The sequence below is a fragment of the Channa argus genome, chromosome 9, assembly GCF_033026475.1.
Source record: "Channa argus isolate prfri chromosome 9, Channa argus male v1.0, whole genome shotgun sequence".
In the NCBI taxonomy this organism is placed as follows: domain Eukaryota; kingdom Metazoa; phylum Chordata; class Actinopteri; order Anabantiformes; family Channidae; genus Channa; species Channa argus.
The window spans coordinates 8,267,998-8,295,358 of record NC_090205.1 but is presented as its reverse complement, the minus strand read 5'-3'; the positions used below and the strand labels follow the sequence as shown (position 1 = coordinate 8,295,358).

Below are 27,361 nucleotides of genomic sequence, written 5' to 3'. Positions count from 1 at the left end.
TCTGAAAACACTGTTGCTACTGTATGTTATGCTTTGCTTTTTCTTTTTTTTGGTTGTGTTCCATAACTTAAAGTCATGATGTCTTCATTGCTCTTTTGCAATAAGGATTGTGCCCATTTATAAGTCACAATATCTACTTTAAGTGAAGATGAGGTGAAGATGGCAAACATAAAAAAAACAAGTCACTTTTAATAGATAAAGAACTTAACATGTAATCACATGATGAGGGATGGTTGTGAATTTTGATATATGTCTAAAGGAAAAACAACTATTCTCTTCAACCATCTTCGGGCTACTTTGGAGTATAAATCCCGTAAATGAAAAACAATGACACTATGAAAACACCGCTCACAAGCATGGCCGGGAAAACTGGGAAACTGGGTGTGAGTCAGCGTAATCAGTGTCAGATCACTGAGATGAAAGTCACAATTACCAAACCAAGAGCAGTTAACACGAGGAGAACAGATAGAAGATCATGCAAGCACAGAATGAAACAGGATTTATTGGACTAAATTAGGAATGTAAACCAACCCTTTCACTGTAATGAATGAAAGAAAATAAAGAAACGTACAAATCTGGACAACAGTCTGTTTCAACAAACACACCGTAGATGCAAAACCTGCAGTAACCTACTAGGTTCAGTGCTATTTCTCTCACTATTCTCTAAAGGAAAAAAATGCTTCTTAAGGAAAGACAAGCCTTGAGTAGGTAAAGGATCTATTACAGATTTGTGTATCGTATCATCTAAAAGTGAATCCCGACTGAGTTCTGCTCACTGCTCAAACGGCAGCTCAACTGTGTCCGAGTCCAAATTCAGTTTGTGTGTAGCTGTATTCTCTCCGACTACACAAGAAGAACCGCACTTTGTTCATAAATAAAAACAACCACACAAAAATAACATTAGTTCATTCATAGCTTGTGAAGATCTATACAACCCAGACAACAGCTGAAATTAAACTTTTTTTTTGATAACTGAATCGTCGGCCAGGTCAGTTCTGGCAGTTTGAAAACTGGTCAGGCTTTGTGTTTCAATGCGCAAACATGATTTTGTTCTTCTGTTCGTTGTTTTGCTTTCTTGTCCCTCCATTAGGCCTCTGAGCACTGTTCAGCTCACTCCACTTTGCTGTAGTCCTCTGCGTGGCCCAGCACCTTCTTCCTCTGTCGGATCATGTGGAAATAGAGCTGGGGAAAGACTGGGGTGAGGCAGAGGAGGGTCAGTAAGTAAATAAGAGATGTTTATATCAGGCTGCAACAGCAGCTGAAACAAGAAGACACAGGCGTATTTCTTTTTGTTAAAATGTAACGTTATACGTGATTCAGAAAAGAAACAGGAGACATTTTACTCTAGTTGTGGACTCCATTCAAAAACTATTAGTTTTAAACCTTTTCATATTATGATGACAGGCTTACGATTGTTAAAGTACTTTAAAACTAAATCCAAGTGACACAAAACAAAGTCAATGTGAAGACCCAACTGGGCCCGAACAGATGACTCATTGCTCTGGCTGTTGTTGCAAAATTAAGATAAGTCCTTAATGGAGAGCTGCGCATTTTTCGAGTAGAGCTACTGTAAATATTCACCCATTTCTTGAGGGGTTACGATTTCAGTATATGGATGAACAAAGACAAAAATGAAAAGGAGAGAGACTGGATGAAATAACAGAAACGTTCACTTAAAAACAGAACCTGAGCTCCTGCACCAACACACCAAGTAGGAGCATATATTGCCACAGCAAATGTCTGGGTTGTGGAAAATAAATAAGTCCTGCCTTTGTCAACTTACGAGGAATGTAGGAGATCATGATGAGGATGAGGAATGTGTGGTAGTCAAAAGAGAAGTTATATTTGTTGGGGAGAGTGACAGAGTACAGGCCCGTCTTCTGCACGTATGGCAGCGCTGCATAGATGGTCAGCAGTTCCCCAGTCACTCCCATGGGATACAGCACGATGAAAAAGGTGTACCTGCAGTAGTCAGCAGCGGGGGAAACACAAAAATTAGACAGATTCATTATTCATTGTACCTGCAACATGATGCTGGGAGGTACAGCTGGTGTAAAATGCAAACAACAAAGACGGGAATAACAAAAGGCACCTCATAAGTAGGTTGGACATGGCTTAAGTTAAAAAAAAGAAAAGAAAAAAAAAGTATTTTGATGAGAAGAGAAAAAAAAAGACTTGTTGCCAAAGACGGCAACACCAGAAACATTTGTATCTCTTTAAAAGAAAGTGGACGAGTATGAGGAATGTTTGAGATTGTGATCAGGCTCTGAGACAATTCGAGCAGAAAATCACTCATGTCAAACATTTCCTTTAAAGACAACTGTACATTTAGGTACTAAAGGGAGCCCATTCTAAGTGTTTGACAGACAGTTCAAAAAAGCAACTAAAAAGGATGTAATGCTGCCTCTGCTATGCTTCTAGATTTTTAATTACAGGGCTGTTGTGGGATCAGGCCTTTTGAGGAGAGAGATGGGCTAAATGAACGTTAAAGAAAGGGGAAGAAAAAAGAAGAAGAAGAAGATCTGTCACTTCTTTAACCAACACTCCAAATCCAGAGGCTGCTTTCACTGATGCTTCACTGGATTTTCCACTGGTGCACGGTCAATTTTTCTGTGTCTCAGTCAAACTCAAGTCGATTACCAATATAGCGACGACCTCATTTGCTACCTAGCAACAAAGACCACAGGGAGGTAGGCACTTAACAACTGTTGCCTTGGCTTTGGATGCAGATGAATCCCATCAGATTAGAAACAGCATAAAATTTACTCTAGGTTTGATGGTGAAATTAATATCTAGTGTTTGGAATAATGCAGTGTAATGCAGTCAAGTGAATAATACAGTGTTTGAAAACCTCCTGTTTCATTATTGTAGAATCTACAGAAGGTACAAATACAAAAATAGGATTTTCAGCATGAGGTGATGTATATACAAGCACTACAAATCACTTTTGCAATTCATGAAGCAATTTACCAAATAAACAAAATGTGTATTACTAATTGAATTAGAAACTAACTACATTATCCCATTTTATTATCACTCAGGCTGAAATAGTTTGTAATGTTTTCCTACTGGTTCCAACACGAGCCCCTAAGGTTCAGTATCAAATATATAAACTACAACATTTTATCAAGTTTAGTTGGTGAAATAAACTGCAAAATAAGATGCCATCAATGATTGTATTCACCATCAATTAAATATTTTGTGTACTAAATGTCAAACCACTAAATATTCAAAAGGGGCAGCCAAAGAAAGCTGGTGCTAATTTAGTTCTCGTTAGTAATGAATTGCATAATAATTTCTCACACAGAGTATAACTACATAGCTGATGCTTTAAAAGTTGTGGAGGACAGGGATCAACATGTGGACTCTGACCTGTCTGTAACTACCCAGCCCCCAAACTTTGGGACCCTACAGTGCATCCAGGCACTTGCAAATCTTTGCAAATTTATTTAAAAAAACAAAACAAAACAAACAAAAAAAAGAAATCATATCCACCTTTGTCATGATACTCAGAATTTAACTTTGGTGCATCGTGTTTCCCCTGATCATCCTTGAGATGTTTCTACTACTTGACTGGAGTCCACCTGAGGGAAATTCAGTTCTTTGGACATGATTTGGAAAAGCATACACCTGTCTATATAAGGTCCCAACAGTGCATGTCAGAGCATCATACTCAAAGACTTGAGACTGTAATTGGTGCTAAATGTACTTCAACAAATTATTAAAAAAAAAAAGGCAGTGAATACTTGTGTACATGTGATTTTTTTTTTTTTTAATTTTTATTTTTTTTATAAATTTGCAAAGATTTCAAACGTCGTCATTATGGGGTATTGTTTGTAGAACTTTGAGGAAAATATTGAATTTGATCCAATTTGAAATAAGGCAATAACATAACAAAATGTGGAAAGATTTAAGTGCTGGATGGACTGTATGTTCAAACAGCTGCTGATCATGACTCACTTAACCAATAAGAGAATATTAATGAGTTTCACCATAATACAGAAAAACATGATAAAATCAAGTTAACGCGTTAAAAATTTCGCAACTTGACCTTTGTAAGGGCTCAGCCCATCTGTTCAGCCTTGACCTACTGTAGCTCTTATCAAAGACTTTAATCTTAAAATGATTCCGCCATGTTTTTCAGTCAGCATAACAAATATGTCCTGTTCTGATGTCAGTCTCTAAGGTTCCCTACCTTGCCCATTTGATGAGGTATGGCAGGTGATTGAGCAGGCTGAAGGTGTAGAAAGAGTAGCGGATGATCTCTGTGACGGTCCAGGCTGTGACAAACAGCAGCACGCTGTCCTCGCTCTGCACCTGCAGAATGATGGGAAAAATAATTTATAAAAACAGATGAACCGACGGGATAGCACTGTACTACTGTGCTGTATTTTGAGTTTTCATCACAGAACCATGCTGTTTGTTTCAGATGCTCAGAGATCATATCACACTGCAGGCCGCTGGTCCCTATCCTCAAACATATCAGGTTAAAATTAATGCAAGTAAGATGTTAAGCGCAAAGGCACAATTAATATAGTATTATATACACTCTCAATCTGAAGAGCTTTCCACACACATTGACATAAAATGGAGAGAAAGAGAGAGAGAGAGGACAGCTCGTCAGTACATCCTCACACAACAGACCCACAGAGAAAACAACATTAACACTGAATTATTCACTAGTCATATTCAGCAGATTCATTCCTGCAGCCCTACACGAAGACCATCTGAGATTACTTACACGTTTACTCCGCTCCAATCTAATAACAAGGCAAACAGTACAGGAATTGGTCATTTTCAAAGATGAAGCCATGTAAATATTGACGCTGCTCCTGCTTTATATGTTGATCACTAGACATATATATTGACATATTGCAGGAGTGGTTTATATTGAATGCACAGAAAATGATCTCACCTCCCTGACACTGTGCGTGATGGCCCAGGTAAGGAAAACGCGGGACAAGACCTGGAATCCAGTCAGAACCACAGAGGACGGTACGATCCCTGACATATGAGACAAAAGACAGGCAATGCGTGAATTAGCTTGTGCATTCACAAAACTATGCCAATTATTATGGGACAGGACGAGGACATTTTCTAAAACCAAGAGACTGGAATGATGCTTTTTATTTCATACGTTTAATATGCAAGTGTAACAGATTTTTATTCTAACAAGACATCTGAATAGACTATTACACGATTAGCCACTTGAAATGTGGTGGAAAATGTGATTCAAAAAAAGTCACAATGAAACTATCTGAATATGTCAAACTGGGCTCTGGAAAATTTGATATGACGACAATGATGTTGCTTTTCAGCATTTTACCGACTAAATCAATGATTACTAGGGAAAATAGAATAGAATGATAGACATGACACCGATGGTCACAAGTAATGATGTGTTAGGAAATAGAGAAACTGATACCGGATTATATGAAAGAGAAGCAACAAAAACTAACAGCTGCATTTCCTATAGAGTTTTAAACGGAAAACTGAGCCTTTATTACTGAGCTCTCAGATGCACATAAAAAGGAAACTAATGACAGCGTCTTCTTCCAGCCAGTAGGTAGGAACCTATAGTTGTGTGTGTGTGTGCGTGCTGAGAGGATGGCAGCTGCTGGGAGCCTGTTTGCAATAGGAAAGGTCGGCTAGCTTAAGCTTCAAACCTCTGATAATGAAGAGAATGGACTGTGAACCGTAGCACAGTCTCTCATCACATTAGCACCACTACAGCAAACAGCTTCTTGCTTCCCTCTTTGGCAAACACTTCAAATGTGAAAAGCTTCTGTTTGTCTAACTGTAGATTGTATTTGAAAATGCAATCTGATGAGTCATAATTACCATGTGACCAGTCAAAAATCATTACTTCAGATATCAGCCACTGGAGTCTACGTTTTTACAAGGCGTTGGATGATAATACAAACATGTCTGAGCCTGTCAAAATAACTTTAGATATCTTTTTTCATATTACGGATTGGGTTACTGAGCTCTTCAAACATATCAAACACCTCCTAGAAAGAATGATGGATCTGCTTACATTATTCAAAATGATACTTTCCTTGTAATTGTAGTTGTGACTTGGGCAGGATGTGACTACTACTCTCCTTTCGGCTGAGAGCTTTAAATTAAGTATCATTAAAGCATTGAATTTTGTAGGATGAAACTTTCAAATCATCTTCTGATGACATTTTGGGATCTTCATGCACATATTGTTTTTTCAGAAAGTATTGAGAACCTTTCACTCTTTGCATCCTACTATGTTCTAGGTTTAATTTTTAAGTAACAAACTGCCAATGTGGGCAGATTATCTCATTCTTCACAGCAGATCCTCTCAGGCTCCATTAGACTTGCTGGGAAGTGCCTGTGGACACTGTGGACTGCCATCTTCAGGTCAGAGACGTCTTGAGGTATTTGTCTTGGCTGTGTGCTTGGCTGACATTTTTGTGCTGGTTCTTCTAATTCTGCAAAAGGACTTCTAAGGCTCTGATAGACTGACTTCTGGGTTATAAGTCAGCTTGTCCATCTCCACATGGCCCCATGTTGGTTCCAAATTTCTTTCCTTTTACTAGAGCAACTGTGCACATAGAAACACTCAAAGATTTACATATCGCTTTATGTAACTGCTCTAATCTATGCCACAGTTTTATCACTGAGGTCTATAAAAAGTTCTGTGACCTTCATAGCCTGTTTTTTTTTCCTGACACACATTGTGAAATGTGGAACCTTATACATACAGTGAATTTCAAAACTATGTCTGGTCGATTCAATTTGCAGTAAGTGGACTTTGGTCATGTTCTAGACACAAATGAAGGAGTTTAAATAATTTCTGAAGCTCCTGTTAATGCAACGAGACAACCCGTGTCTTTTGGAGACAGGATGGATTTAAATTAAGTTTATAAATCAACACATACTTCAGCCTGTCAAATAAACAGATTTCTGATAAAAAGACCAGCTGGTAGATAAAATAAAAATAAAAACATTTAAGCATCCAGAAGCACCTAAATGTTAACTTTGTCTCAAGCAATCTGAGTCGCCAGAGCAGTGGAGGTGAGGTGGAGGCTGAAGAGAAACTCACCTACAGCACAGTGGAGTATCTGTAAAAGCAAATGATAACAGACAATTACTCAGTGTGCTTCTGAAAGTGGAGCATAGAAGAGCTTATTGGCATTGGTACTGAAAGTATGGCTTAATTGGTGATTTGTTCGTGCATTGTAGGGAGTCATTTTGCACTATGATGATTGCTGAAAAATGATGCCTTTCTAAGACAGTTAAGATTAGCAATGATTTCTCGTCCATATTCTCAGATAACCCATCACTTACAGGTGCACAAATCAATAACAGAAAATGGCCTGTCAGTTGACCTGTCAGTTGTGTGGGTCAATAAACCTCAAAACAATAAAATATAGCAGTGTCTGTAGTGTTTAATCTGTGCTTAGACTATTGGATGAATGGAAGATACTATCATTGACCTACTGTACAATGTGGCTAGAAAGGATCATTGCACCACCTAATGATGCTTAGCCTGTGCACGTCTATAGGCAACCTTTTAACATGAGTGAGAGATCCAGACAACGCTGGGGTTTACTTCCATGACTCCCTTTTGAAAAACAGCAGGGGACTTTATTTAATCTATAATTTTTTAACCAGACTATAGTTTTATTAGTTTGAAATCTTACAAAAAGCCATTATGAAATGCCAAAGTATCCTTTAGCTGTGTGGCTTTAACACGGTGTGCTCAGGCATGTTAGGTTACTAGACTCATATGTTACAGCAGCACATGTCAAACAAGGTACAGTTAATGAGCTTGTGCTTAATGGCTCAGTACATCCACACATAAATCGAAGACACACGTTTCTGTTGAAATAAAAAAAGCTGAATTATTTCAAAACATAAAACTACATTTTTGCTTATTTGTTTATCCAAGACTCAATTTGCAATAGCTTTCCACAAAATCATCAACTCTAGTTTAATGATTTGACCACTTACAGATGTTCTGCATCTGCAGTCATTAAGGATGCTGTAAAATTATTAAATAAAATGGAAAACATTACTAATGAATTATCCACATTAAGGTGGCACATTTTGTGCACATATAGATATAGTTGTCTTATATTGTTGAATCAAATATATGTGTATTTCATTAAAAACATTTTAATTTTGCAATTATGCCTCTTGTGCTTATCTCACCTCCAGAAGAGCTCCCGTCTGAAAGAACTTGAGAGGCTTCTCTATGGAATAGTACAGCCCATGGTAGCTCCCTCTGGCCAGATAAGCTCTGACAAGACCTACAGCAATCACCAGCCACCTGGAGAGCGGAAGGGATAAAAAAGTTCTACCAGACGATGGTATAGGGGAAATCTGTGTTTGCCTTGTCCACAGTTTCTGATTAAAATAAAGAATTCAGTAATAAAAGTGCAATATCCCTCTACCTGTTTGTATTGCAGCCAAAATTAATATTACCATCTTAAGGAGAGTTATATAAATCAGACACGGGTCTGCATGAAAACAGTGTAATGCTGCTCATGGCCAACAGGTGCCAGAACACGCAGTGCATCACAGTTTGCCGTGCAGCTGCTGACCCCTGTCCACTACGACATTAAAACCCCCAGGTGGAATTAATGTTGTGGCATTGTACACATTACCATTACCTGTAAGGCTCTGATATTTTAACAGACCTTTGGATAATAACATTAAGCCATTTAATTCCCAACGATCGCACTAATATTATACAATAAAATTCGACAGTACATTTTGAAGACAGTTAAACTTTAAATTAGCTTGTTTTGATATTTTAAATAAAGATAAAATACAATAGGAAATGGAAAATACAGGACATACCTTCTGCAAACAAACTCATGCTTACATATCTCCTCAAATGCATAATCATATAATATCATATTGAGCATAATAATTTACTGCATAGGTCCACAGAGGGATGAGAGGCGAACTGCAGCATGGAGCTCATGGAGATATGAGCTGTTTGACTGTTAGAGAAGCTCTGTGCAGAGTAGCCGTTTAACAGACTGACACATATGACTTGTATCCAATAGGCCCTTAGTCAGGAGAAGTGATAACAACCAATATTACCAGTTTAGCAGGGTCTAAGCTGCTACAGCAACGTCTGAATGTAGTTGCTGCATTTTAACAAGGGAAAACGTGTGTGCGACACCCTAACTTGTGCTCCGTACAAAGCAGGCTCTGTGTGACCCATCAATACGGAGCGGGACACAATGTGACCTGACTGGTTAGAACAGTGAGCTAACACCACCCACCATTCAATTGTGCAACAGTCTAAAATGCAGTGCAATAAAAGACAGAGAGATTTCTGAGTTCATGGTTCAAGATACAGTAATTGATTTGTCACATTTATGGGTATTTCAGCCAGATAGAGGTCATAACATGATCTAATGTGTTCTGTTCATACCAGCCAACTTAAATACAAATCTATGTGTAATCATTCAAAATGGAAAATGCATTCCGTAAATGGCAAAAAAATAAAATAAAAACAGCTGTACAGTAAAGTTTACATACATGGTAAATGCAGATATGCTGAATCATTGTTGGTCTCCAATTGTTTCAGGGTCCTAACTAGGGCTGCTACTATGAAATCCTTAAATTATATATAAGTCATTAGTCTGACATGCTTAAAAAGTGAAGAATTTCAAATTTTAAAAACCTCAGATGACATCTTAAAATATCTTCCTTTGTTCAACATGCATTGAAACTATAGTATTACATTTTTATTTTATGTTATTATATTTATTACTGTGTTTTGCATAACTAAACAACTTGCTAATTTTATGTGATGTTTTAGTTAGGCACCAATCTTCTCTTTCCTTTGGTCCTTAAAAAAGACTAACATCTGTTTAATAAGGTCGTTTATTTTTTATGTTCTCAACTAAAAAATTTACCCAAAGGCTTTTCTTTTCTTTTTTTTGCTAGGAATAACGAATAACCCTTTGAATCTTATCTTTCCCTTGATTCATTTCATTTCCATCTTTCTATCATATGCAAGATTAAAACTTTCACTGGGTGGTGTAAATAAACACGGAGTGCACACAATAAAGCATCAGTTTTAATATTTCTCTACTATTTTAGGATGGCGTCCGAGTCAGTTCCAATTAATGTGCACACCAGGTGGTTGTAACGTTAATCTGGAGACAGTGGGAAGCCAATTCAAAGTAATTCCACTGCACAGTATACGATCTCTGTTTCTAAAATAAACAGGGAATAAAACTGAATAAAAAGTATTAATAATGAAAAATAAATAATGCAGTGACAGTGAAAGCTTCCTCCAGTGAATCAGTGCTGTCTTGCACACGCGCGCACACACACACTCATGCTCCACCACAGCAGCATTAGCAGGAGGAAGCATGCTACATACCCCGCTGTCATAACAACGTTGTAAATGACCAAGTAGGCCGTAGCCAGGGCACCGGGTCCTTTCTTCTTCTTGAGGCCCGCATCGCTGTGGGCCGCCTTGCTAATCCCCGGGGCAGCTGCCGACATGACTACAACCCTTAATGGTCTTTGGTCCTGATCGACGGTGGCTGTCAGGTTCTCAGAGTCAGGAAACGAACAGAGGTGGCCTGACCATGGGCCAAAGGAGGAAGTGTCGTCCTCACGCGAGACGATTCACCTCCCCGTTCTTCCGGCTTCGCTTTGAGACGCTCACAAACAATATTTAATATGTTGATTTAAACAGTATATATTTGCGAGAATCAAATCTAAATCATTCTAGATCGGTCAAACTAATTTCAACTTTACATTTAAAATTTGGCAGTTTACCTGACTGTAAAATTGCTCTTTGGGAGGCACGCCCCCTGTTGGGCGTTCCGAAATCTAGAACAACAATGATAAAAAGATTGCCTCATATGACACATTATATATATGCATGTTATGATGTATAATACAAGTTAGGGTTTTTTATTTTATTTTGTGTACACGTGTGAGGGCAGGATAAATAACAAATTCTCCTGGGTTCGGTTGCACATAACTTTGAAGGCATTGGGATGGTCCACTGTAGATTGTTCTCACTTTTACCTTCAATTACCTTTAGATAACGGTGTTGAGATTGAAGCTTGGTGGGGGTTACATCAGTCTTTACGGGATACCATATTCTTGTGGCTGAAGATAATCCCTAACTATTCTGGCTGCATGTTTGCGGTTGCTATAATGCCGCAGACTGAATTTCTGACAGATTAAACACCTCCCTGATGTTGTATAATGGATAAGATCTTGAATTTCTAAAATATACAATGGCAATAAACAGGTATTCAAGCTTAAAGGCCACTGGTTACAATCCCACTTTTTTGTGGGTGTTGTTGGTTTAGCGAGATATGTACACAATGAGATGCCTTAAATTAGTTATACAATTTATTTGGGAGTTTATTCTAAGTTTGAGCCATACACATTAAAGGCCAGGATATACTTGATTCAAATGCGCCATTTAAATATCTCCTGGGTTAAATTCTTTGTTTGGTTCTTTAAATAAATATGATACATTTAAAATCCAGAGTGCGTGTGTGCTTATCGTCCTCTGTTCACCTTTAGGTGTCAGTATTTCTCCAGTGTGAAAACAGATGAAAAGGTAAACAGAGGTGTTTACCAAGTGCCAAGTGCTATGTTATTGTATTTTTTTAGGAATAGATGTCAACGTATTTAATTTTAGTTACAAAAAATAACACTGATTTAAAACTTTAAACTGATATAAAAAAATTAATTTGTAACACTCTGGTGTTTTTGTCCAATTTTGTTCAGGCATTATTGGAGACAGCCACGTTTCCGGTAAACCAGTGTTGAGTTTAATGGACAAGGAAGAGATATTTTTTTAGCTTTAGTCCAGAGAACACGTATATAAGGATTTTGTCAATAGTCTGGCTCTTCTCCAATCATTAGCATGCCTTTATTTACCCAAAACCCATTTGACCAAGATGTCGGTAAGTGAAGTGCGGTTTCTTAAATTTTTTTTTCATAGGTAGCGTTAGTTAGCAACCGAACGGGCCAATAACACGTAGCTTAGCTCGCGTTAGCTTAGCTCGAGCTTTTAGTTCGTTGAAGCTTTGTAATTTTATTTCACAAACATCGTCAGTTTGGTAGCAACAACCCCCACAAGCGTCGGCTTCCCTAGTGTACACCTAGCTAGCTCACTGGTTGTCAATGACTTTCATTAAGTTTACCGGTCAGTTAATTTGCCAGAGTTAGCGACTGTAATAACTTAGGAGGTGTGATTCATATTTTGTAACTGGCAGTTACAAAATCCCCTGGTCCCAAATTAGGGCATATTGTGTATAACGTTTACAGAAAAACAGAAACCGCTTATGAGTAGTGAAAAATACCCATCACACCTTTCTTGAATGGTCCAAAATCCATTTTATAATGATATGAAATGAAATTATATTGAATTAAGAGGAATAGCCTATTTTATTTTGACCCTCACATGGTTTAACAAAGAGCTGCAATTGGTAAAAAGTTAACTGATTAGTTCATTAATAGAAAAATTATACGGATTTTTACAGTCCAATAATTACTTATGTAATTAGTTGGTGCGCGTTTTTGTATAGATTTTGCTCATCTATTGTTGAAAAACATAATCCTCTGAACCACATGATTGACTATTTGGTTCTGCCTACATATTTCTTGTAATATGTTATACGAGGGAAAGTGTAATACTTTTGAGTTTTCAATACTAATGAGGTAAAGTAAGACATTTGGTGATAACGTGAAATGATATTTCAATATTTCCGGACATTTCGGAGGCCGGTCAGTTGATTAATTAAGATAATAACTGGAAGATCAATTATTAGTTGGAGCCTTAATCCAGTATCCAATGATGGCTGAAATTCTTTGTTTATTTTTTTTGGGTTAGTCTGACAATGTAAAATTAATAAGCAACTTTTGTTGATGTACTGGTTGAAATAATGTTTCACCCAAAAGAGCCAACCATTCTCCCGTTTCAGTTTTCAAATGGGGAAATGTGTTGCTTGTTTTGGCTTTCAGTGAATATCTTCAAGTCTTGTACTGTTGGTTACAATTCAATAATTTAAATGTTTATCCAATTTGTATTCCAAGTATTTTATAGTATTTATAAACTTTTATTTTTAGAATTTTACCAAACAAATCAGGAATTAAGCAAATAAACTGCACATTAGTCGATGAGAGATACAGACGTTTGTTTGCTACTGCGAAAATCAATTTCTCATCCGTCAGTGGTTTAATTAATAACTCATGGCTTCCACTCCAGTTTAGACTCTTCCGTACTATAAATCGATGTGTTAGAATTGCTAAATTCATCTTTTGTATTGTAGATATTTGGATCTCATAGTCATATGATTCAATTTTCATGCAAACTTCCTCAGTCACCACCCCATCTGTCCCCATAACACCACAGTTCTTTTGTGTCTGGACAGTAGTGCACTGTTACACATAACTGGTTGTCTGTTACATGATGAGTCATGAGTGCCACGATGGGGTTAAATACGAGTTGGGAATTTGAGGTATTTTCTGCTTTTTTTTATTACAAAGCAGTAGTGGATTGTCTTCATCGTTGTAAACATGTATTTTATTAAATATCGCAGACTTTAACACAAAACAGTATTTTTTTATTTTGAGGGACACAATCAGATGTGCTTTTCAACACAGAAATTATTAGTCTTTTTAATAAGTGTGTCTGTTTAGCCTGGCCCCTACTAAACTGCTCAAGTTAAATGCTTCAAGACTGGAGTGGTTTGACTACCTATTTCAGCGCAGAGCATATAATGTGAAATTTACTTGACTTTTAGGACCCCTCCAACATTTATTTATTTTTTTAGCTGTAGCCTGACAGACTTCAGTACATTAACAGCTTATAAAATGTAACACAAATGTAGTGCTTGCTATTCATTACTCTAACACTTGCCCACTGTGACTGGCATGTCTGCCCAGCAGTCGTGATGCCAGCGAGGATAATTTTCTCACTGCACCATATGCACTCTTTTCATATTTGTCATATTTCTAGAGAAGGCAACCAATGAAAATAACACAACAGATGACTGGGGGATCATTATGGATATCTGCGATAAAATTGGAACAACCCCAAATGGGTAAGCTGGAATAAAAGCATTTTCATTTCAATTGAGCTGCAACAGGGTTGAAATAACTATTTCTTTATGTACAGCACATTTTTATCAGAATTTAAATATGTAGGGACATTATGTTTGGTGTTTAATTCTATTCTTTTCTCTTCTGTTATAGACCAAAGGACAGCTTGAGATCTATTATGAAGAGAGTCAACAACAAAGTACCTCATGTTGCCCTGCAGGCCCTCAATGTGAGTTTGTTAGGATGTTGCGATGTCCCTTGTATTTTTTGGGGAAGGACATGGCATCACTAAATCTACTTACTGTGACATGACATTTACTCTTTCTGTTACCATTGTCTTATCAGTGTTATGGCCACCATCAGTTAAAAATAATGTACTTACTGTACAAAATGGATTGAGCCTATTATTATTATTAAACAAGCTGATGATAAATTGAAAATGTAGTTTTCCAGGGCCAAATGTTGTATTCATATATGCATATATTCATACTGCTGTGATTTAACTCAGATGAATAGTGTGAGCACTGTTTCTCTGTCTGAGTCATAATAACCAAATACTGTCACAGGCCTGCTCTATTTTTAGCTCTTTATTCACTTCAGCCAATTAAAGCCCATTGTCATCAGAACCACATTATGAAAGCATCACCTGCTGTTAATACTGTATGTGCTTTGAATAATAATCACTGATGTGAGTGATCCAAAAAAAAAATCATCCTCCTTGGTTAAAATACATTTGAAAAAAACTTGCTCAAACACTGTATGTACCAGCTATTGTTTCTCATTTCTCCAATTTGACTTGATCTCTTGCAGTTGCTGGGTGCTTGTGTGTCAAACTGTGGCAAAATATTCCACTTAGAAATCTGCTCTAGAGAGTTTGCTAGTGAAGTACGGTATGTGCTCAGCAAGGTATGTGAGCTTATCTGCTTTTTTCTCCACAATTCTTATTTTATAACTGCTATATTTTATCTCACTGCACTATTGACAGTCTCGTTCTCACACATACTCCCTTGCACTCTGAGTAAAGATCTTGATGTGTCGCAGCTTGAACTATAACTATTATCTTTTAATTATCTGTTGTGTATCTGTATAAGAGATGTGTTTTGCTGGCATTAGGGTCTACATCCTGCGTAAAAACACAGGAGAAAACAACACAGCTGTTTGTTTGCATGTCCTATCTAGGCCCATCCTAAGGTGTGTGAAAAGCTAAAGGCTCTGATGGTGGAGTGGGCAGAAGACTTCCAGAAGGATCCACAACTCAGTCTGATCGGCGCCACCATTAAATCTCTGAAAGAGGATGGCATCAGTTTCCCCACTGCATCCTCACAGGTATATTAACATTGTACTTTGACTGGCCAATATTGTTCTGTATTAAATAGTTTTGAATCAGTAAAGTCCATGACATGATGCTATCTTGTTGGTAGCTAATTCCTTTTCTCTGGTGGGAGTGGCCCAGAAAGTAGATCATCTTGTCCCCATTGTTCCCAGTGACGAGGTCCTGCAGTCCAGATGTAAAACTGTACTTTAGCAAGACACTGAACCCTAACTTTCTTTTGTAAATGTTACTGTTGTCAGCAAACTACAACTTGCTTGCTTGTCACAGTGGCTGTTTTGTTCTATCCTGCTGCATCCTAATACTTTTAGGATTCATATTTTTGGAGCATCATTTTATGTACCTTGCTGCTTTTTATTCCCTAATTATGCTTTCTGTCTTTTGAAAACAGTAACAACATAAGTCTTTGTAGATCCTTTTTGTTTTGCATGAAGCTGTTAATATGCAAACCTGCGTGTTGCGAGCGTGAGGATTCAGATTGGACGAAGCTCGTCTGTCTGCACTGTATGGAAAGAACGTAGAGTGGAATTTCCTTTACACATGTTTTACATAATTCTGTTGATGTCCCTGGATCAGGACTGTCTTCCTGATTGTAGTGGACAGAGCGGCAGTTGTTATATATCAAACTATCTATTCTACTCACAAAAAGTTAGGGATATTCAACTATCGGGTGAAATTTCAGAATGCTTAATTTCCTTCTCTAAACGTTTGAATGCACATGTCTAACTGTTCAGTGTTTCAGTGCTTATTGCATAACATGTTCTCTAACAAGGCGGTTAATCACAACGTGATTCTAAACGTTCTGGTTTAATGACATATTGTATTTAAACAGTCCCCTTCATGCTGTTGACATTTTGACATCATGAGAACAGGACGGCACCTAACAATTGACAAGTTATTGAGACATTGACATTTTTTGGTGCAGTATACCCACCACTGTTGCTGGCTTTTGTTTTAATAAATAGTTTGAGATGAAGAAGTTACCATTACATGCTTCTACTTAAATGCCCTACGTTCATGATATAGTTCACAGTAGCATGAACATTTTACATAAAATTAACCTGAAAGCTGAATATCCATAACTTCTTTGGAGTAGTGTATGTCAGTGGTTGAAGTGGACTTTGCTCTCAGGGTGTAATAATGGCAAAACAGTACAGTAATTAATAAAAAAAAGGGTCAAAGATCACTGTTGGTAAAGGTGGAGCTGATCTTAACCATTTTATGTGCCGACAGGTGGTTAACACATAATGATACATAACATAATATTTTTATATTAAAGCCCAGTGGTCCCCTCATTCTGTTCTCTTGCAAAACATAAATTAATGCAAAAGCCGAATTCTAACTTATCTAAAGACTGTCCTAGATAGATAATAAGTTAATATTATTGTAGTGGTTGTTGTTTTTTATGGTGTTGAACTTAATACAGTTCCCTCTCAACTGTATCAACAGACAACTGATCATTTGTTAATCAACATCCTTGTGGCCTTAAGGAATAATAAGACATCTCATGGATGTAATTTGCTTTCTGGTCTTTACTTTAAAGTGTTTGGTTCCTCGTGCCTTTTCTGTGTTGAGTATTATGTTGTGGGAAGGGCTCGGAAACCTGCTTTAATGGAGAGCAGGTAGCTTATGAGGCAGCTGGCATGACATTTATACTCTATCAGCACACAAGCAAACAGCAGCAGGTGGTGTGAATCAAGCTGGTGCAATGCTTCTAGTATTTGCTGTAACCATCATTCACACTTTAAGGTCATTTTTAGATAGGATGCCTGATGTGTGGGTCTGTGTTTGGAAGTGTGTATGTGAATACACTCCTCAGCTAGGACTCCTGTCTAGAATTTTTTGGCCAAGTTAAGAGCTCTCTGAGGGGATGTAGCCCCAGAGCTGCTGGGTCTGACAGACACCTTACTTACTTACTATAAGTCTGCTCACAACAATAAGAGACAATATTGATCCCAACTACCAACCCAAACTGAGTTTGAAGAGAAATATCCCATTAGCTGTTTGCTTACCTTATTAATTAGCATCTGTCATCACACAAAAGTTCATAATATAATATAATACTTTTTTGGTCCTCTTATTTCATCTTTAAGCCACAACACTTGAACACTTGGTGCTACATGGTTATTTTTCCTCGTGCTACATGTGGGAAAGAGCCTTTTCCAACTGACACTTTTAAACAGAGATCACCCACTGTGTTTATGTTAGCTTAATGTCAAAGAGCTGCTTTAAAACACCACAGAGAGAACATAATGATACTACTTTGTGAAGTGTTGAATTCCAACTGATGTGCATGACCCACATAAACTGCAGATGGCACTACAGTCACTGGGATTTAGGGTCTCACTTCTATTTATAACACTATGTGCTTCACTCTCACTCCGTTTCCCGTTATTGTATGGAGACACACCCACGCACAAATGTGACCTTCTCTCTATGTATCGACCACAGGGCTCCACCACAAAAGTGGGCACCACTGTCGCAACCAAAGTGTTAGATGATGACGACCTGGCTAAAGGTAAAGCAAGAAGCCATCGCTCAGTATATAACTAAGTATCATTTTCTTTGACGTACACATACTGTTTAAGGCTTGTGGTTTTCAGTTTCTACCAGGATTCTCAATAGACAAGTTGTAGTTAAACAGTTCAGTTATCCCTCTTTTCTCTCCTTTTCCCACCCAAACCACCACGTCACCCAGCCATCGAGCTGTCTTTGCAGGAGCAGAAACAACAGGCAGAAACACGGCCTTTGACCATTACGTCTGATCACCCAAACAACTCGAATGGTGGAGGGGGGCAGGAGACCCGGAAGGTGCGTGCTCTGTATGACTTCGAAGCAGCTGAAGATAATGAGCTGACCTTCAAAGCTGGAGAACTTATTCTGGTTTTGGATGACAGGTAAAGTGTTAAAACATGTTGGAATACCAATTTTGGAAGGTCTTTGTTGCAGACATCTTGATCAGTGTTTTTTAAACAGTGACATTGCTCAAACTGAAATACAGACATACTTTATAGCTTAAATTATTCTTGAGCTGCAGGTAGTACAGTAACACTTTTGCCATAAATCCTACTTTTGTTAAACTTATACCAAAAGAATGAGAATCTATTTATAATTAATTAAACAAATGTTGGGGACTTCAGATGCCATTTTGTGAATTATGTAATCTGTTAATCTTTGCCTTCTACAGTGGTTAGAATGGGTTCATTGCATATCCTTGGTTTGACAAAAAAAAAATTTAATTGTTAATATTTGTTGGAGATGGGAAGAGATCATGATATGAAGCAACGTTATTTGGAAAAACTAATATTATAAAACATTACGATACATAAGATACGTTTTAATGCAAGATTGGCTCATTCGTCAACAGCAATACTTGCAGTGGTGACACCTTTCGAAATCGGAACATGAAAACTGTAACAAATCTCTCTAGGTGGCATCCACTCGCCCCAGCTTCACATTCTCTAGAGAATATGTATTCTGATTTCTCACTTGTTGATGGTGACCACAGGCATCATCTGTTACAAAAAAAAGGAAGGGGGGGAGGTATTCATTTGAGGTATTCAAGAGAATACATCCCTTCCTGGTTTCTTGGCTAAATTTTAAACTATAGATTTATGAGTAGTTGGGCAAAGTAAAACACATTGTATAACAGACTTTATCAGAACAATCAAAAACTATGACGCTGAGGTTTGACTGTGACTTAATCCAACATTTTCCATTGGCTTTTTATTGGTACCCAGACACTCACTGTGACTCGCTCATAGCTGTTTACACCCATTGCATTCTTTGATTGCAGTGATCCAAACTGGTGGAAAGGAGAGAACCACAGAGGAGTAGGGCTGTTCCCCTCCAACTTTGTCACAACAAATTTGAATGCTGAACCAGAGACAGGTTGGTCTTTTTACTGAACCCGAAAGTAAACATCTAGTCTGTTTCACTCCACATTCTCAGCTGCACATATTATTTCTGGTTTCAATTTGGATGTGTGTTTTTTTGTTTTGGAATTATAGAAGATGTATGTTCTTCAGTCGTTTGATTTCAGCTGGAGTGAATTAGTTTCTAAACTGCTAGAATATTTTCCCCCACAGTGGCTTATGTTGAAAACACAGCCAGTCCGGATGAGACAACCCTGGAAACCAAACTCGAACCTGAACCTGTCTTCATTGATGAGGTACTGCATTTCCTTTGTATACATAAAACATTCACTAACTCAAGTCCCCTCTTATTTAAATTACGGACCCAACCTGCTCTCTTCTCTGTGTAGGGGAAGATGGACAAAGCACTGGCACTGCTTCAAAATGTAGATCCTGCAGATCCAGCTCCTGACTCCCCAGATTTGATCCAGCTGGAGGGTATAAACTTTAATGCAGTCATATATCTCACTGCTGTGCCTGTGACATCTGCAGTCAGTTTACATCACATACATTCTTGTTTTCTAACTCTGTTTTGGTGCTTTTCCTAACTTTTAATATCTGATTGAGCAGGTGCATGTGAACAAATGAACCCACTGATTGATGAGAAGCTGCAGGAGATTGACAGGTTAGTGTGTTTTAATGTTTAATCAAAATTAGTTTAAAGCCTCTTTTTTTGAGTCTCTTAACACAAATGAAAGATATCATTGTTCAGTTTATGTCTATATTTGCCTTTTGGTCCTGTAGGAAGCACTCTGAATTGTCAGAGTTGAATGTGAAAGTCTTGGAGGCACTGGAGCTCTACAACAAGCTCGTGAATGAGGCTCCATTCTACTCTGCCTACTCCAAGATGCAGCACCAGTATGCATCATCTGGCTCAGCTGTGGTTATGCAGGTCAGAAGCAAAACAAAGTTGTTGTTTGTGCTGCCCAAAAAAGAGTAAATAGGTTATTTTCTAATTTAATTGTCTGTTTGCAACCTGTATTAGCTTATTAGTATGTGCTATAGTCCTTCGTTGTTGTCAAAAAATTATTACAAATATTTTGGGAAGATACACCAGTCCACTAAGTGACATTTTTTTATTTTAAAATGTATGGCAGAGAATTTCTTAAAATAAGGCCCCAAAAATATTTAAATCTCTAAAAACTTAAAATATTAGTCTGAAGTTAACAAGAGACACTTGCACATGATCAAGATCTCAAAGGAAATACAGCAATACAGATCATAAAGGAACATGTAATGTTTTTAATGTTTCTAGACAACAATAAGGAGCAACAGCACAGACAAATAAGCTAATCCAGACGGATAAACACGATACCTGAGTAGCCGATTCATCATTGGTTTTAGTCCCTGGATTGGGATTGTAGATATGATTGATTTAGAAAAGGACCAAAGTGTCATTTAATGATTTAAACTTATTAAAAGCCTATGAATCAATAAATCAACCACAAAATAGAAATGCACAACCAAATGAAAAGAACACCAGCACAAAAAGACATGGATAAGCTACCCACTGCTCTAAGCTCATGTAAATAATTTTTACACTTTTTACCAAGTTGGTTTCAGACATGTACAGACATGGATATTTTTTGCATTAAGAGCAGACTCCTGCTATAGTCTATTGATTTTATTGATTTTGCTTGATGGACACGTGACAGGTGTGAAGGAAATAAATCAGAGCAGTCACATCCTTACCTCTTGCTAATACTCTTATATTGTTGTTATATTGTCACATTCTACACTGATGATAACTTTGGCCAGTAAAGCAGTGGATTTTTGTATTCTTGGACACTTGCTGAGAGCTTGGTATTCAGCCTTTTTTTTTCTTCATTGGAAAGCTGGAGGCTTCCTGGGCTTTTCTTGGCAGTGTCCGTTTTCTCTGTAATGATTGATGTTATTATTTATAAATTGTTGGTAACCTACAAAAAAAAGAAACCCACACTTTTCTCTGAAATGTCAATAGAAATAAAAACCAAATAATATTAAAACATAATAAATAAACATTTTACTTTGTTTTATATTTTAAAGAATATAACAAGTGAAAATGCAAAATTAATTTCTTTTTAATCTTTTTTTTTTTTACTTTTTTTAGTTTCAAATAATTTAAGAGAAAATCCATTTTTTATCGACAGGTACTAACAATTTAAATGTCTACAAAGTTAGTGTGCTCTGTTCCTCATCTTTCTAAAGTAGCCTGCTCTCCATTAGCCCAGCTTCATTTTAGTATAATTATTATTCTGTTTCTATCTCTTCATTTTTGGATTTCTCTTTTATTTGTCTCAACCAGCGACATCCGAAGATGATATTGACTTTGTGGTGAAACGGATAGAAATTTGATGGATGTATATGTACTGTCTACTTCTCTACTGAGAAAATAGATGTAAGAGGATTAAATGAGATTTTGAGTTTAGCGTTTTAATGCTCCTGGCTTGTGATCTGTGGATTCGTTTACCTCAGAACTTCCAGTTGTCGGGTGGGATCCTTCAGAGACTGGAAAACTGTGACAGCTGATGAAATAATTATAAGTATAAAGTATCTTGTACCAGCAGTTTAGTACTTGTATTGGTACTCGCTATCAGTCTGGGTAGTTTTATTAGGACATCCCTGGTTACCACATTACAACTCATTTGGTAAATGTGTATAAAAACTTTTTAAAAAAATAATAATTTTTTTTTTTGTCCTTTGGGTTTATCATGTGAGTTCCGTTTCACCACAGTGGAGCATTTGTCTGCATGTTGATTTGGCACAGTTTTTATGCCAATGCCCTTCCTGACACAACCATCCCCAAAGTCTACTGCGTTTGGGACCAGCTTTGCACGGCTGGGGATGGAGATGGGCTGTTGAGGGTTCAGTTTCTTGCCCAGGGACACTTCAACATATGGTGGAGGAGAGCGGGGCATGAACCTCCGGCCCTACGTTCAGTAGGTGGCCACTCAACCAACTGAGCCGCTGCCACCCCCACCATGCTTAGAAATAGATCCAGGCATGAATTATGCAATTGCAATGATCCTTTGGCCGATGCCTTCACTGGTACTTTTTACAGTTTATATAACATTTGATCTGTACTTAGATTTTGTAATTTTTGCTTGGAGGGGGATCTTGTAGTGGCTAATGTGTCTTGTCCTGATGAGATAATTCTTAAAATCTAAAACCCAGTCACTAAGCCACGATGCACAAACCTGATGTGCATCTCTTCAGAAGCGTAACTGTTGTGGTGACCACGACAACTGTTACTGGTCCACTCAGTCTCTCTGCCTTTTCAGTGGATGTACGGAGCATCTCTTCAATTGTCTACTCTCTTTTCTGCCTTGCAGTAAATTCAGTAAAAGTAACAACTGTTATCTGCTCAGTTTCACTCAACCACCAACTACCAGATTGGTTGTGTAATTGCAGTGCAACACAAACACACAATCAAAGCTATAAATGCTCACAACAGTTTAGGTCACTTGCACAACCTCTGCGTAGAAGCGATAATCTTGGCTTAGTCAAGCTTAACCCAAGATTGATTGATTGATTGATTGACTGATTTTCTTCTCAATCACTGACGTATAAATTCTCATTAAAAAACATTTTATGAGCATTATTTATAGCCAACCTGTTTGTCTTCCTCTGATGTGTTCAGGGCTACCTCGGGCCAGCAGGGGCTAACTACATGCCCACAACGATGTCCCAGGTTCCTCCTACGCAGCCTTACACTCTGCCCAGTGATCAACCTGGACCACTTCATTCGCTACCCCCCAATATCTCTGCCCCACCCAACAGCCAAGCTGCTCAGCCTCCATATATGAAGTAAGGAAAGCCCTGCCAGGCGCTGCGTTGCTGTGGCTGTGTTAGGGTGGCGTTTATCTGTTTAAGCAAATTAGAGCAAAACTCAGCACAGTGTGTTTTAATAATCTCAGACAGAATCTTATTGCATGTGGGGCTGTCTAGTCAGACTGCCTAGAATTGCCATGCTGAGCCTTGTCCTCCGTGACAAACCACCAGTATTCATATTGTTCATATTGGTCTGGTTATCATTGTTTGGCAAATGGGTATGGTTTGCCAAAAAATTAATAAAAAATACAAAATGGATACAAAAATTAACTGTAACTGTTACCTCAGGAAACGTGAAGTCCTAGTTTTTTAACAACTCATTTAGCTTTTTAAATTACAAGTGGCATGAAATCATTTATTTGGGCTACTGAATTTTGGAAATGGTAACAGAAGTATCATTACAAGTGGACTCTAATACTATAGGTGATTATTATTGTGTCCATCACTGGGCTGCCACATGGGCTAGGATGTGTACAGACTCTTGCCCAAGGACGGGTGGATCGGCTCCAGCAAACCTTTGACCCCTACATATATTATAAATGGTTAAGATAATGGTTGCATGCTGATGTACTCAAAGAGTTTGCTGTCTTGAGTTATTTATTATGATCTTTACATATATGTACTTAGGCTTAAAAGAACCAAATGTTTACATTTCCATAGTTGCTGTTCCTAAGTGTCATATCTGTGTTTTCTTCACAGCAGTGGAATGAATGCTCATTACCTGAATCACCCTGCAGGAGCTCCTTACCCACCCCAGACAGGTGTGACCATGGACATGTCGACCTATCAAACCTCGGTGCCTCCTGTGCCCTATCCTGTGGCTGGTCCCCCCCACCAGGCCCCTCAGCAGCAGCAGCAGGCAGCATATTATCAGCAGCCTCTGCTGTAAAACTCCAACTGACAGCAGACCTGAGATGAATACATACACCTCAGATACTTCAACTGCTAGCGATGTGTTCTTTTTGGCTTGCCGTTTGTAAATGTGAGCATATGTAAGCGAGGCCTGTCAAGCTAGACAGAACACAACCTAGGAAAGTTAAATTAACTGAGGTGTCTCTATAATCGAGGCCTGCTGTGCAAGTGAATCACGACTCTGTTATTGTATCTGAGTCTAAACATGGTGCCAGGAGTTTTTTTTCCTGTCCAATACTTCTATTTCATGGGACACGGAAAGTGACACTGGACAAGACAAACGTCACAGGGCAACACGGGACAAGTTGGGTTTGTTCACCAGTACACTCTGCAACCAGTCATTGTCTAATTTAAGGAAATTGGCATTTCACAATCCAGAGTTCTTCTCAGTGCTGCTCCCACACAAAGCTATTTATGAGTTGATTGTCCTTAATAAATAACAATGCGTCTCATCTCTTCGAGTGGTTACAGAAGGTCAGGCTAGGTTCACACTAATGTAGAAAGAAAAAAAAACCTTTTTCCTAATTGTACCATGGCTTTGTTTTTCATGTACACTACCTTCTACACCAACTGTAAGGAGATAACAGCACAGCAGCCCACGTAGACAGGACACATACACAAGATGCTTGCTGGAAGTTGGAACAAAAATTGGCTAAAATCCTCTTTGCAGCACTGTGAGCCCTAATACAAGCCTCGTGTAATGAATGATCATTTCAGACAGCTGCATCGATCAAAACTGAGCCCATATCTGTTCTGACAGATGGCTTTGAGACAGGTGACTGGCTGAAGAATGTAAGGCCGCCTGCCAGCTTGGTAACCAAATGGCATGTTAGCATTTATCTGCATTACTGTGCACATGGTCATACTTTTTCTTGTTATTTTTCCTCTAAAGTTTTAATAACTCTTTCTCCTGACTGTTGGTGAATTCATCCGAAGACAGGGACAGTTAAATGTTGCACCAATGAAGGAAACACTCACACTGATATGACAGCTCACGCCTCTGTAAATCCAGCGCCTATTACGTATGTGCACAGGGTGCAGGTTCTTAAAAGGTGCAGTTATTTGAAGGTAGGAGCATTTTCTCTCTCTTTTTTTTTTTTTAATTTTCTGCATCACCAGCTCATCTGTGTTTTGGTACAAACTATTATTTTCAAACAGAGTTGGGTGAAAAACCTTGCATCTCCTTATTTTAAAATGGCAAAAACCAACAAACATTACTCATCAACATAATATTTATATCACATTTAGTTAGTACAAATTGAGTTTCACCAGAAAATAAACTAAAGTATTTAATCTAACAATACTTTTGTAATTTTCCTAAAGTTTCAGCAAAATGTTTATTTTACTATTACTCTTTTTATATATATACACTCCTGTGATGATGAAACATTAGTACTAGGAGATAAATGGCTGCTTATGCAGCTTGTATATTATTCACCATTCACCTCACCCTCCAGGTACAGTGTCTTGCCCAAGGACACTTTCGATGCATAGCTGGGGATCGAACCCCTGACACTGCGGTCCATGGACTACTGCCTTGCCAACGGAGCTATTGGAGATGGTGCATTGTTATTGTGTTTGCATTTGCATCCCCTTACGTTGAAACTGCATGTAGGGGGATAAAAACTTAACCCTAAATCAAACATAAATAAAATGCACATTCAGCTCTTAAGTATGTTCTTAATCATCAGAAGTAACACAAATTGTCAGGTGTTATAATTTATCCCTGGTAAAAAAATTAATTAAAATTACTAGCTGAATGTGCATTAAATATTATGTTGAAGGAAAAAATCTTCAAGCTGTTTTTGCCCTTTTAAATAAATGGAATGCAAACTTCTGCACCCAACTGTAGTTAACGTTAACAGTTATATTTGTGTAAATGGTTCAGCTCTGCATCTGCTATCTCTTCAAACTCTCTGCCTTGTAAAAGATTCATTCTGTGGTTGAATTGGAATATTTAAGATGTTTTGTGTGTATCTATTTGTGTGTGTTTTATGTCACATCTTTATGTGTTTGAGGGCTTAGGGATAATAGATCTCTTCATCGTAAGACGACAGTGATTTTGCTCATCAGATTTAAGGTTGAACTGAGATGTAGGTAGAAGGAACAATTTGTGTGTGAATCTAAAAAGCGGCATTTGTTTGTGATTATTACATCAGGACTTTCCTGCATCTCGTATTTGGATTCTCTATCCAAATACAAATTAGTGAATCCTGATAGGAGTCCATATTTTATGCAAATGCACAATACTGCAATGTTTCATGTCCATATTGTCAGCAACATTGGCTGTACTTTGATTTATGTATATTGAGACAATATACGTGTGCAGTTAACATGGTTGGCGAATGTCGTATAGTTATTACTACTTTTCTCTGCTTTTACTTGTAATGCACAAGCAAAATGTAAATGGACCAAAATGGTGGAAAGGTTCAGAAGTTATTTCTTGTTAACATAAAGAATCGAAAGTGACGTATCATGTTTTAAACCCACTTGGGATATATCTTCAGTTTGGGGTTATAATTAAGGAGCAACTTTAATAGAATCTCCGGTCCTGTTGCAGTAGCTCCATAGTTGCGTTAGTTATTAAAGGTGTTGTATATTAGATGTAAAATACCTGGTTTTGACATTGACATTGCACCTTAGTTTTGTAAACATTTATTTACCACTGGATGCCTTGTTTTTTTTTTTTTTTTCTGTTTGAATCAAAGAATGGCACGGATCCAACGTTGGCAAGCAACTCTCTCCATCTGTTGGAAATGTATAATTCTGTATATTTAAAATATTCCAGGAATGGTTCCTTGTCCAGGGTTTTAAAACTGCTTTTGTAATGGAGCAAAGAAATAAATATTCTTGGAAATAAAAATAAAATTGACCTGTGTATAGGAGTGTTTTTTTTTTTTTTTTTTTTAACCTTTTCCTGCAAACATGACATGATTTATTCATTAAATTTGGCTTTTTTTCTAATAGTTCCTGCTCTTTACTTAAAAAAGAGGCAGTGGAGATGCTGTAAATGCCAGTGTCATTGGGCTGGCAAAGTGCTGGTTTAAAAAAGGAGTTTTCTTTAATTAAATGCCTGACACCACGGGCTGTTCTCCAGGATGCTTTCCACAGTCCTGTGGTGGGATCGTCTGAAAACTGCACAGCCTGTAGCTCGGTCTGCTCCGCATGACTTCAGCGATTTTGTCATCTGTTGTTTGTCCTGGTGAATTTACTGAGATATTACTGGCTGCCTTAAAACCTAGGATTTGCTTCATAACAATTCCATTGTTTGGTTTTTAATTTGCTTTCAGTCCAAACCTGAGCAACCGTCAAACTT

The 27,361-nt window shown here is 37.8% G+C and overlaps 3 protein-coding genes across 5 annotated transcripts in view; 2 read left to right on the top strand and 1 right to left on the bottom strand.

Moving 5' to 3' along the window:
- Positions 1–482: 482 nt before the first annotated feature.
- Positions 483–10,610, bottom strand: hacd2 (3-hydroxyacyl-CoA dehydratase 2). The gene is made up of 7 exons (XM_067516155.1): positions 10,385–10,610; positions 8,188–8,305; positions 7,076–7,094; positions 4,916–5,004; positions 4,196–4,317; positions 1,784–1,962; positions 483–1,193 (listed from the first exon to the last, which is right to left on the bottom strand). The coding sequence occupies exons 1-7, from the start codon at positions 10,507–10,509 to the stop codon at positions 1,111–1,113; spliced, it is 735 nt and encodes a 244-aa protein (XP_067372256.1). The 5' UTR covers positions 10,510–10,610; the 3' UTR covers positions 483–1,110.
- A 1,161-nt stretch (positions 10,611–11,771) lies between these two features.
- Positions 11,772–26,925, top strand: stam2 (signal transducing adaptor molecule (SH3 domain and ITAM motif) 2). Of its 2 annotated transcripts, XR_010915206.1 has the most exons (15): positions 11,772–11,939; positions 13,997–14,081; positions 14,233–14,308; positions 14,890–14,985; positions 15,259–15,405; positions 17,861–17,927; positions 18,108–18,306; positions 19,206–19,300; positions 19,498–19,580; positions 19,674–19,761; positions 19,894–19,948; positions 20,068–20,215; positions 22,943–23,109; positions 23,833–25,113; positions 25,503–26,925. XR_010915206.1 is itself a non-coding variant. In XM_067516281.1 (14 exons), the coding sequence occupies exons 1-14, from the start codon at positions 11,900–11,902 to the stop codon at positions 24,020–24,022; spliced, it is 1,536 nt and encodes a 511-aa protein (XP_067372382.1). In that variant the 5' UTR covers positions 11,772–11,899; the 3' UTR covers positions 24,023–26,925. The 2 variants fall into 2 exon arrangements, 1 of the variants encoding a protein (XP_067372382.1); XM_067516281.1 differs by having other exon boundaries at positions 23,833–26,925.
- cacnb4a (calcium channel, voltage-dependent, beta 4a subunit) overlaps positions 24,991–27,361 on the top strand; it is a 31,659-nt gene continuing 29,288 nt past the window's right edge. For both annotated transcript variants that reach the window (XM_067516278.1, XM_067516277.1), the window contains exon 1: positions 24,991–25,113. The gene's annotated coding sequence lies outside the window, so the exon portion shown is untranslated. The remainder of the gene's footprint in view (positions 25,114–27,361) is intronic.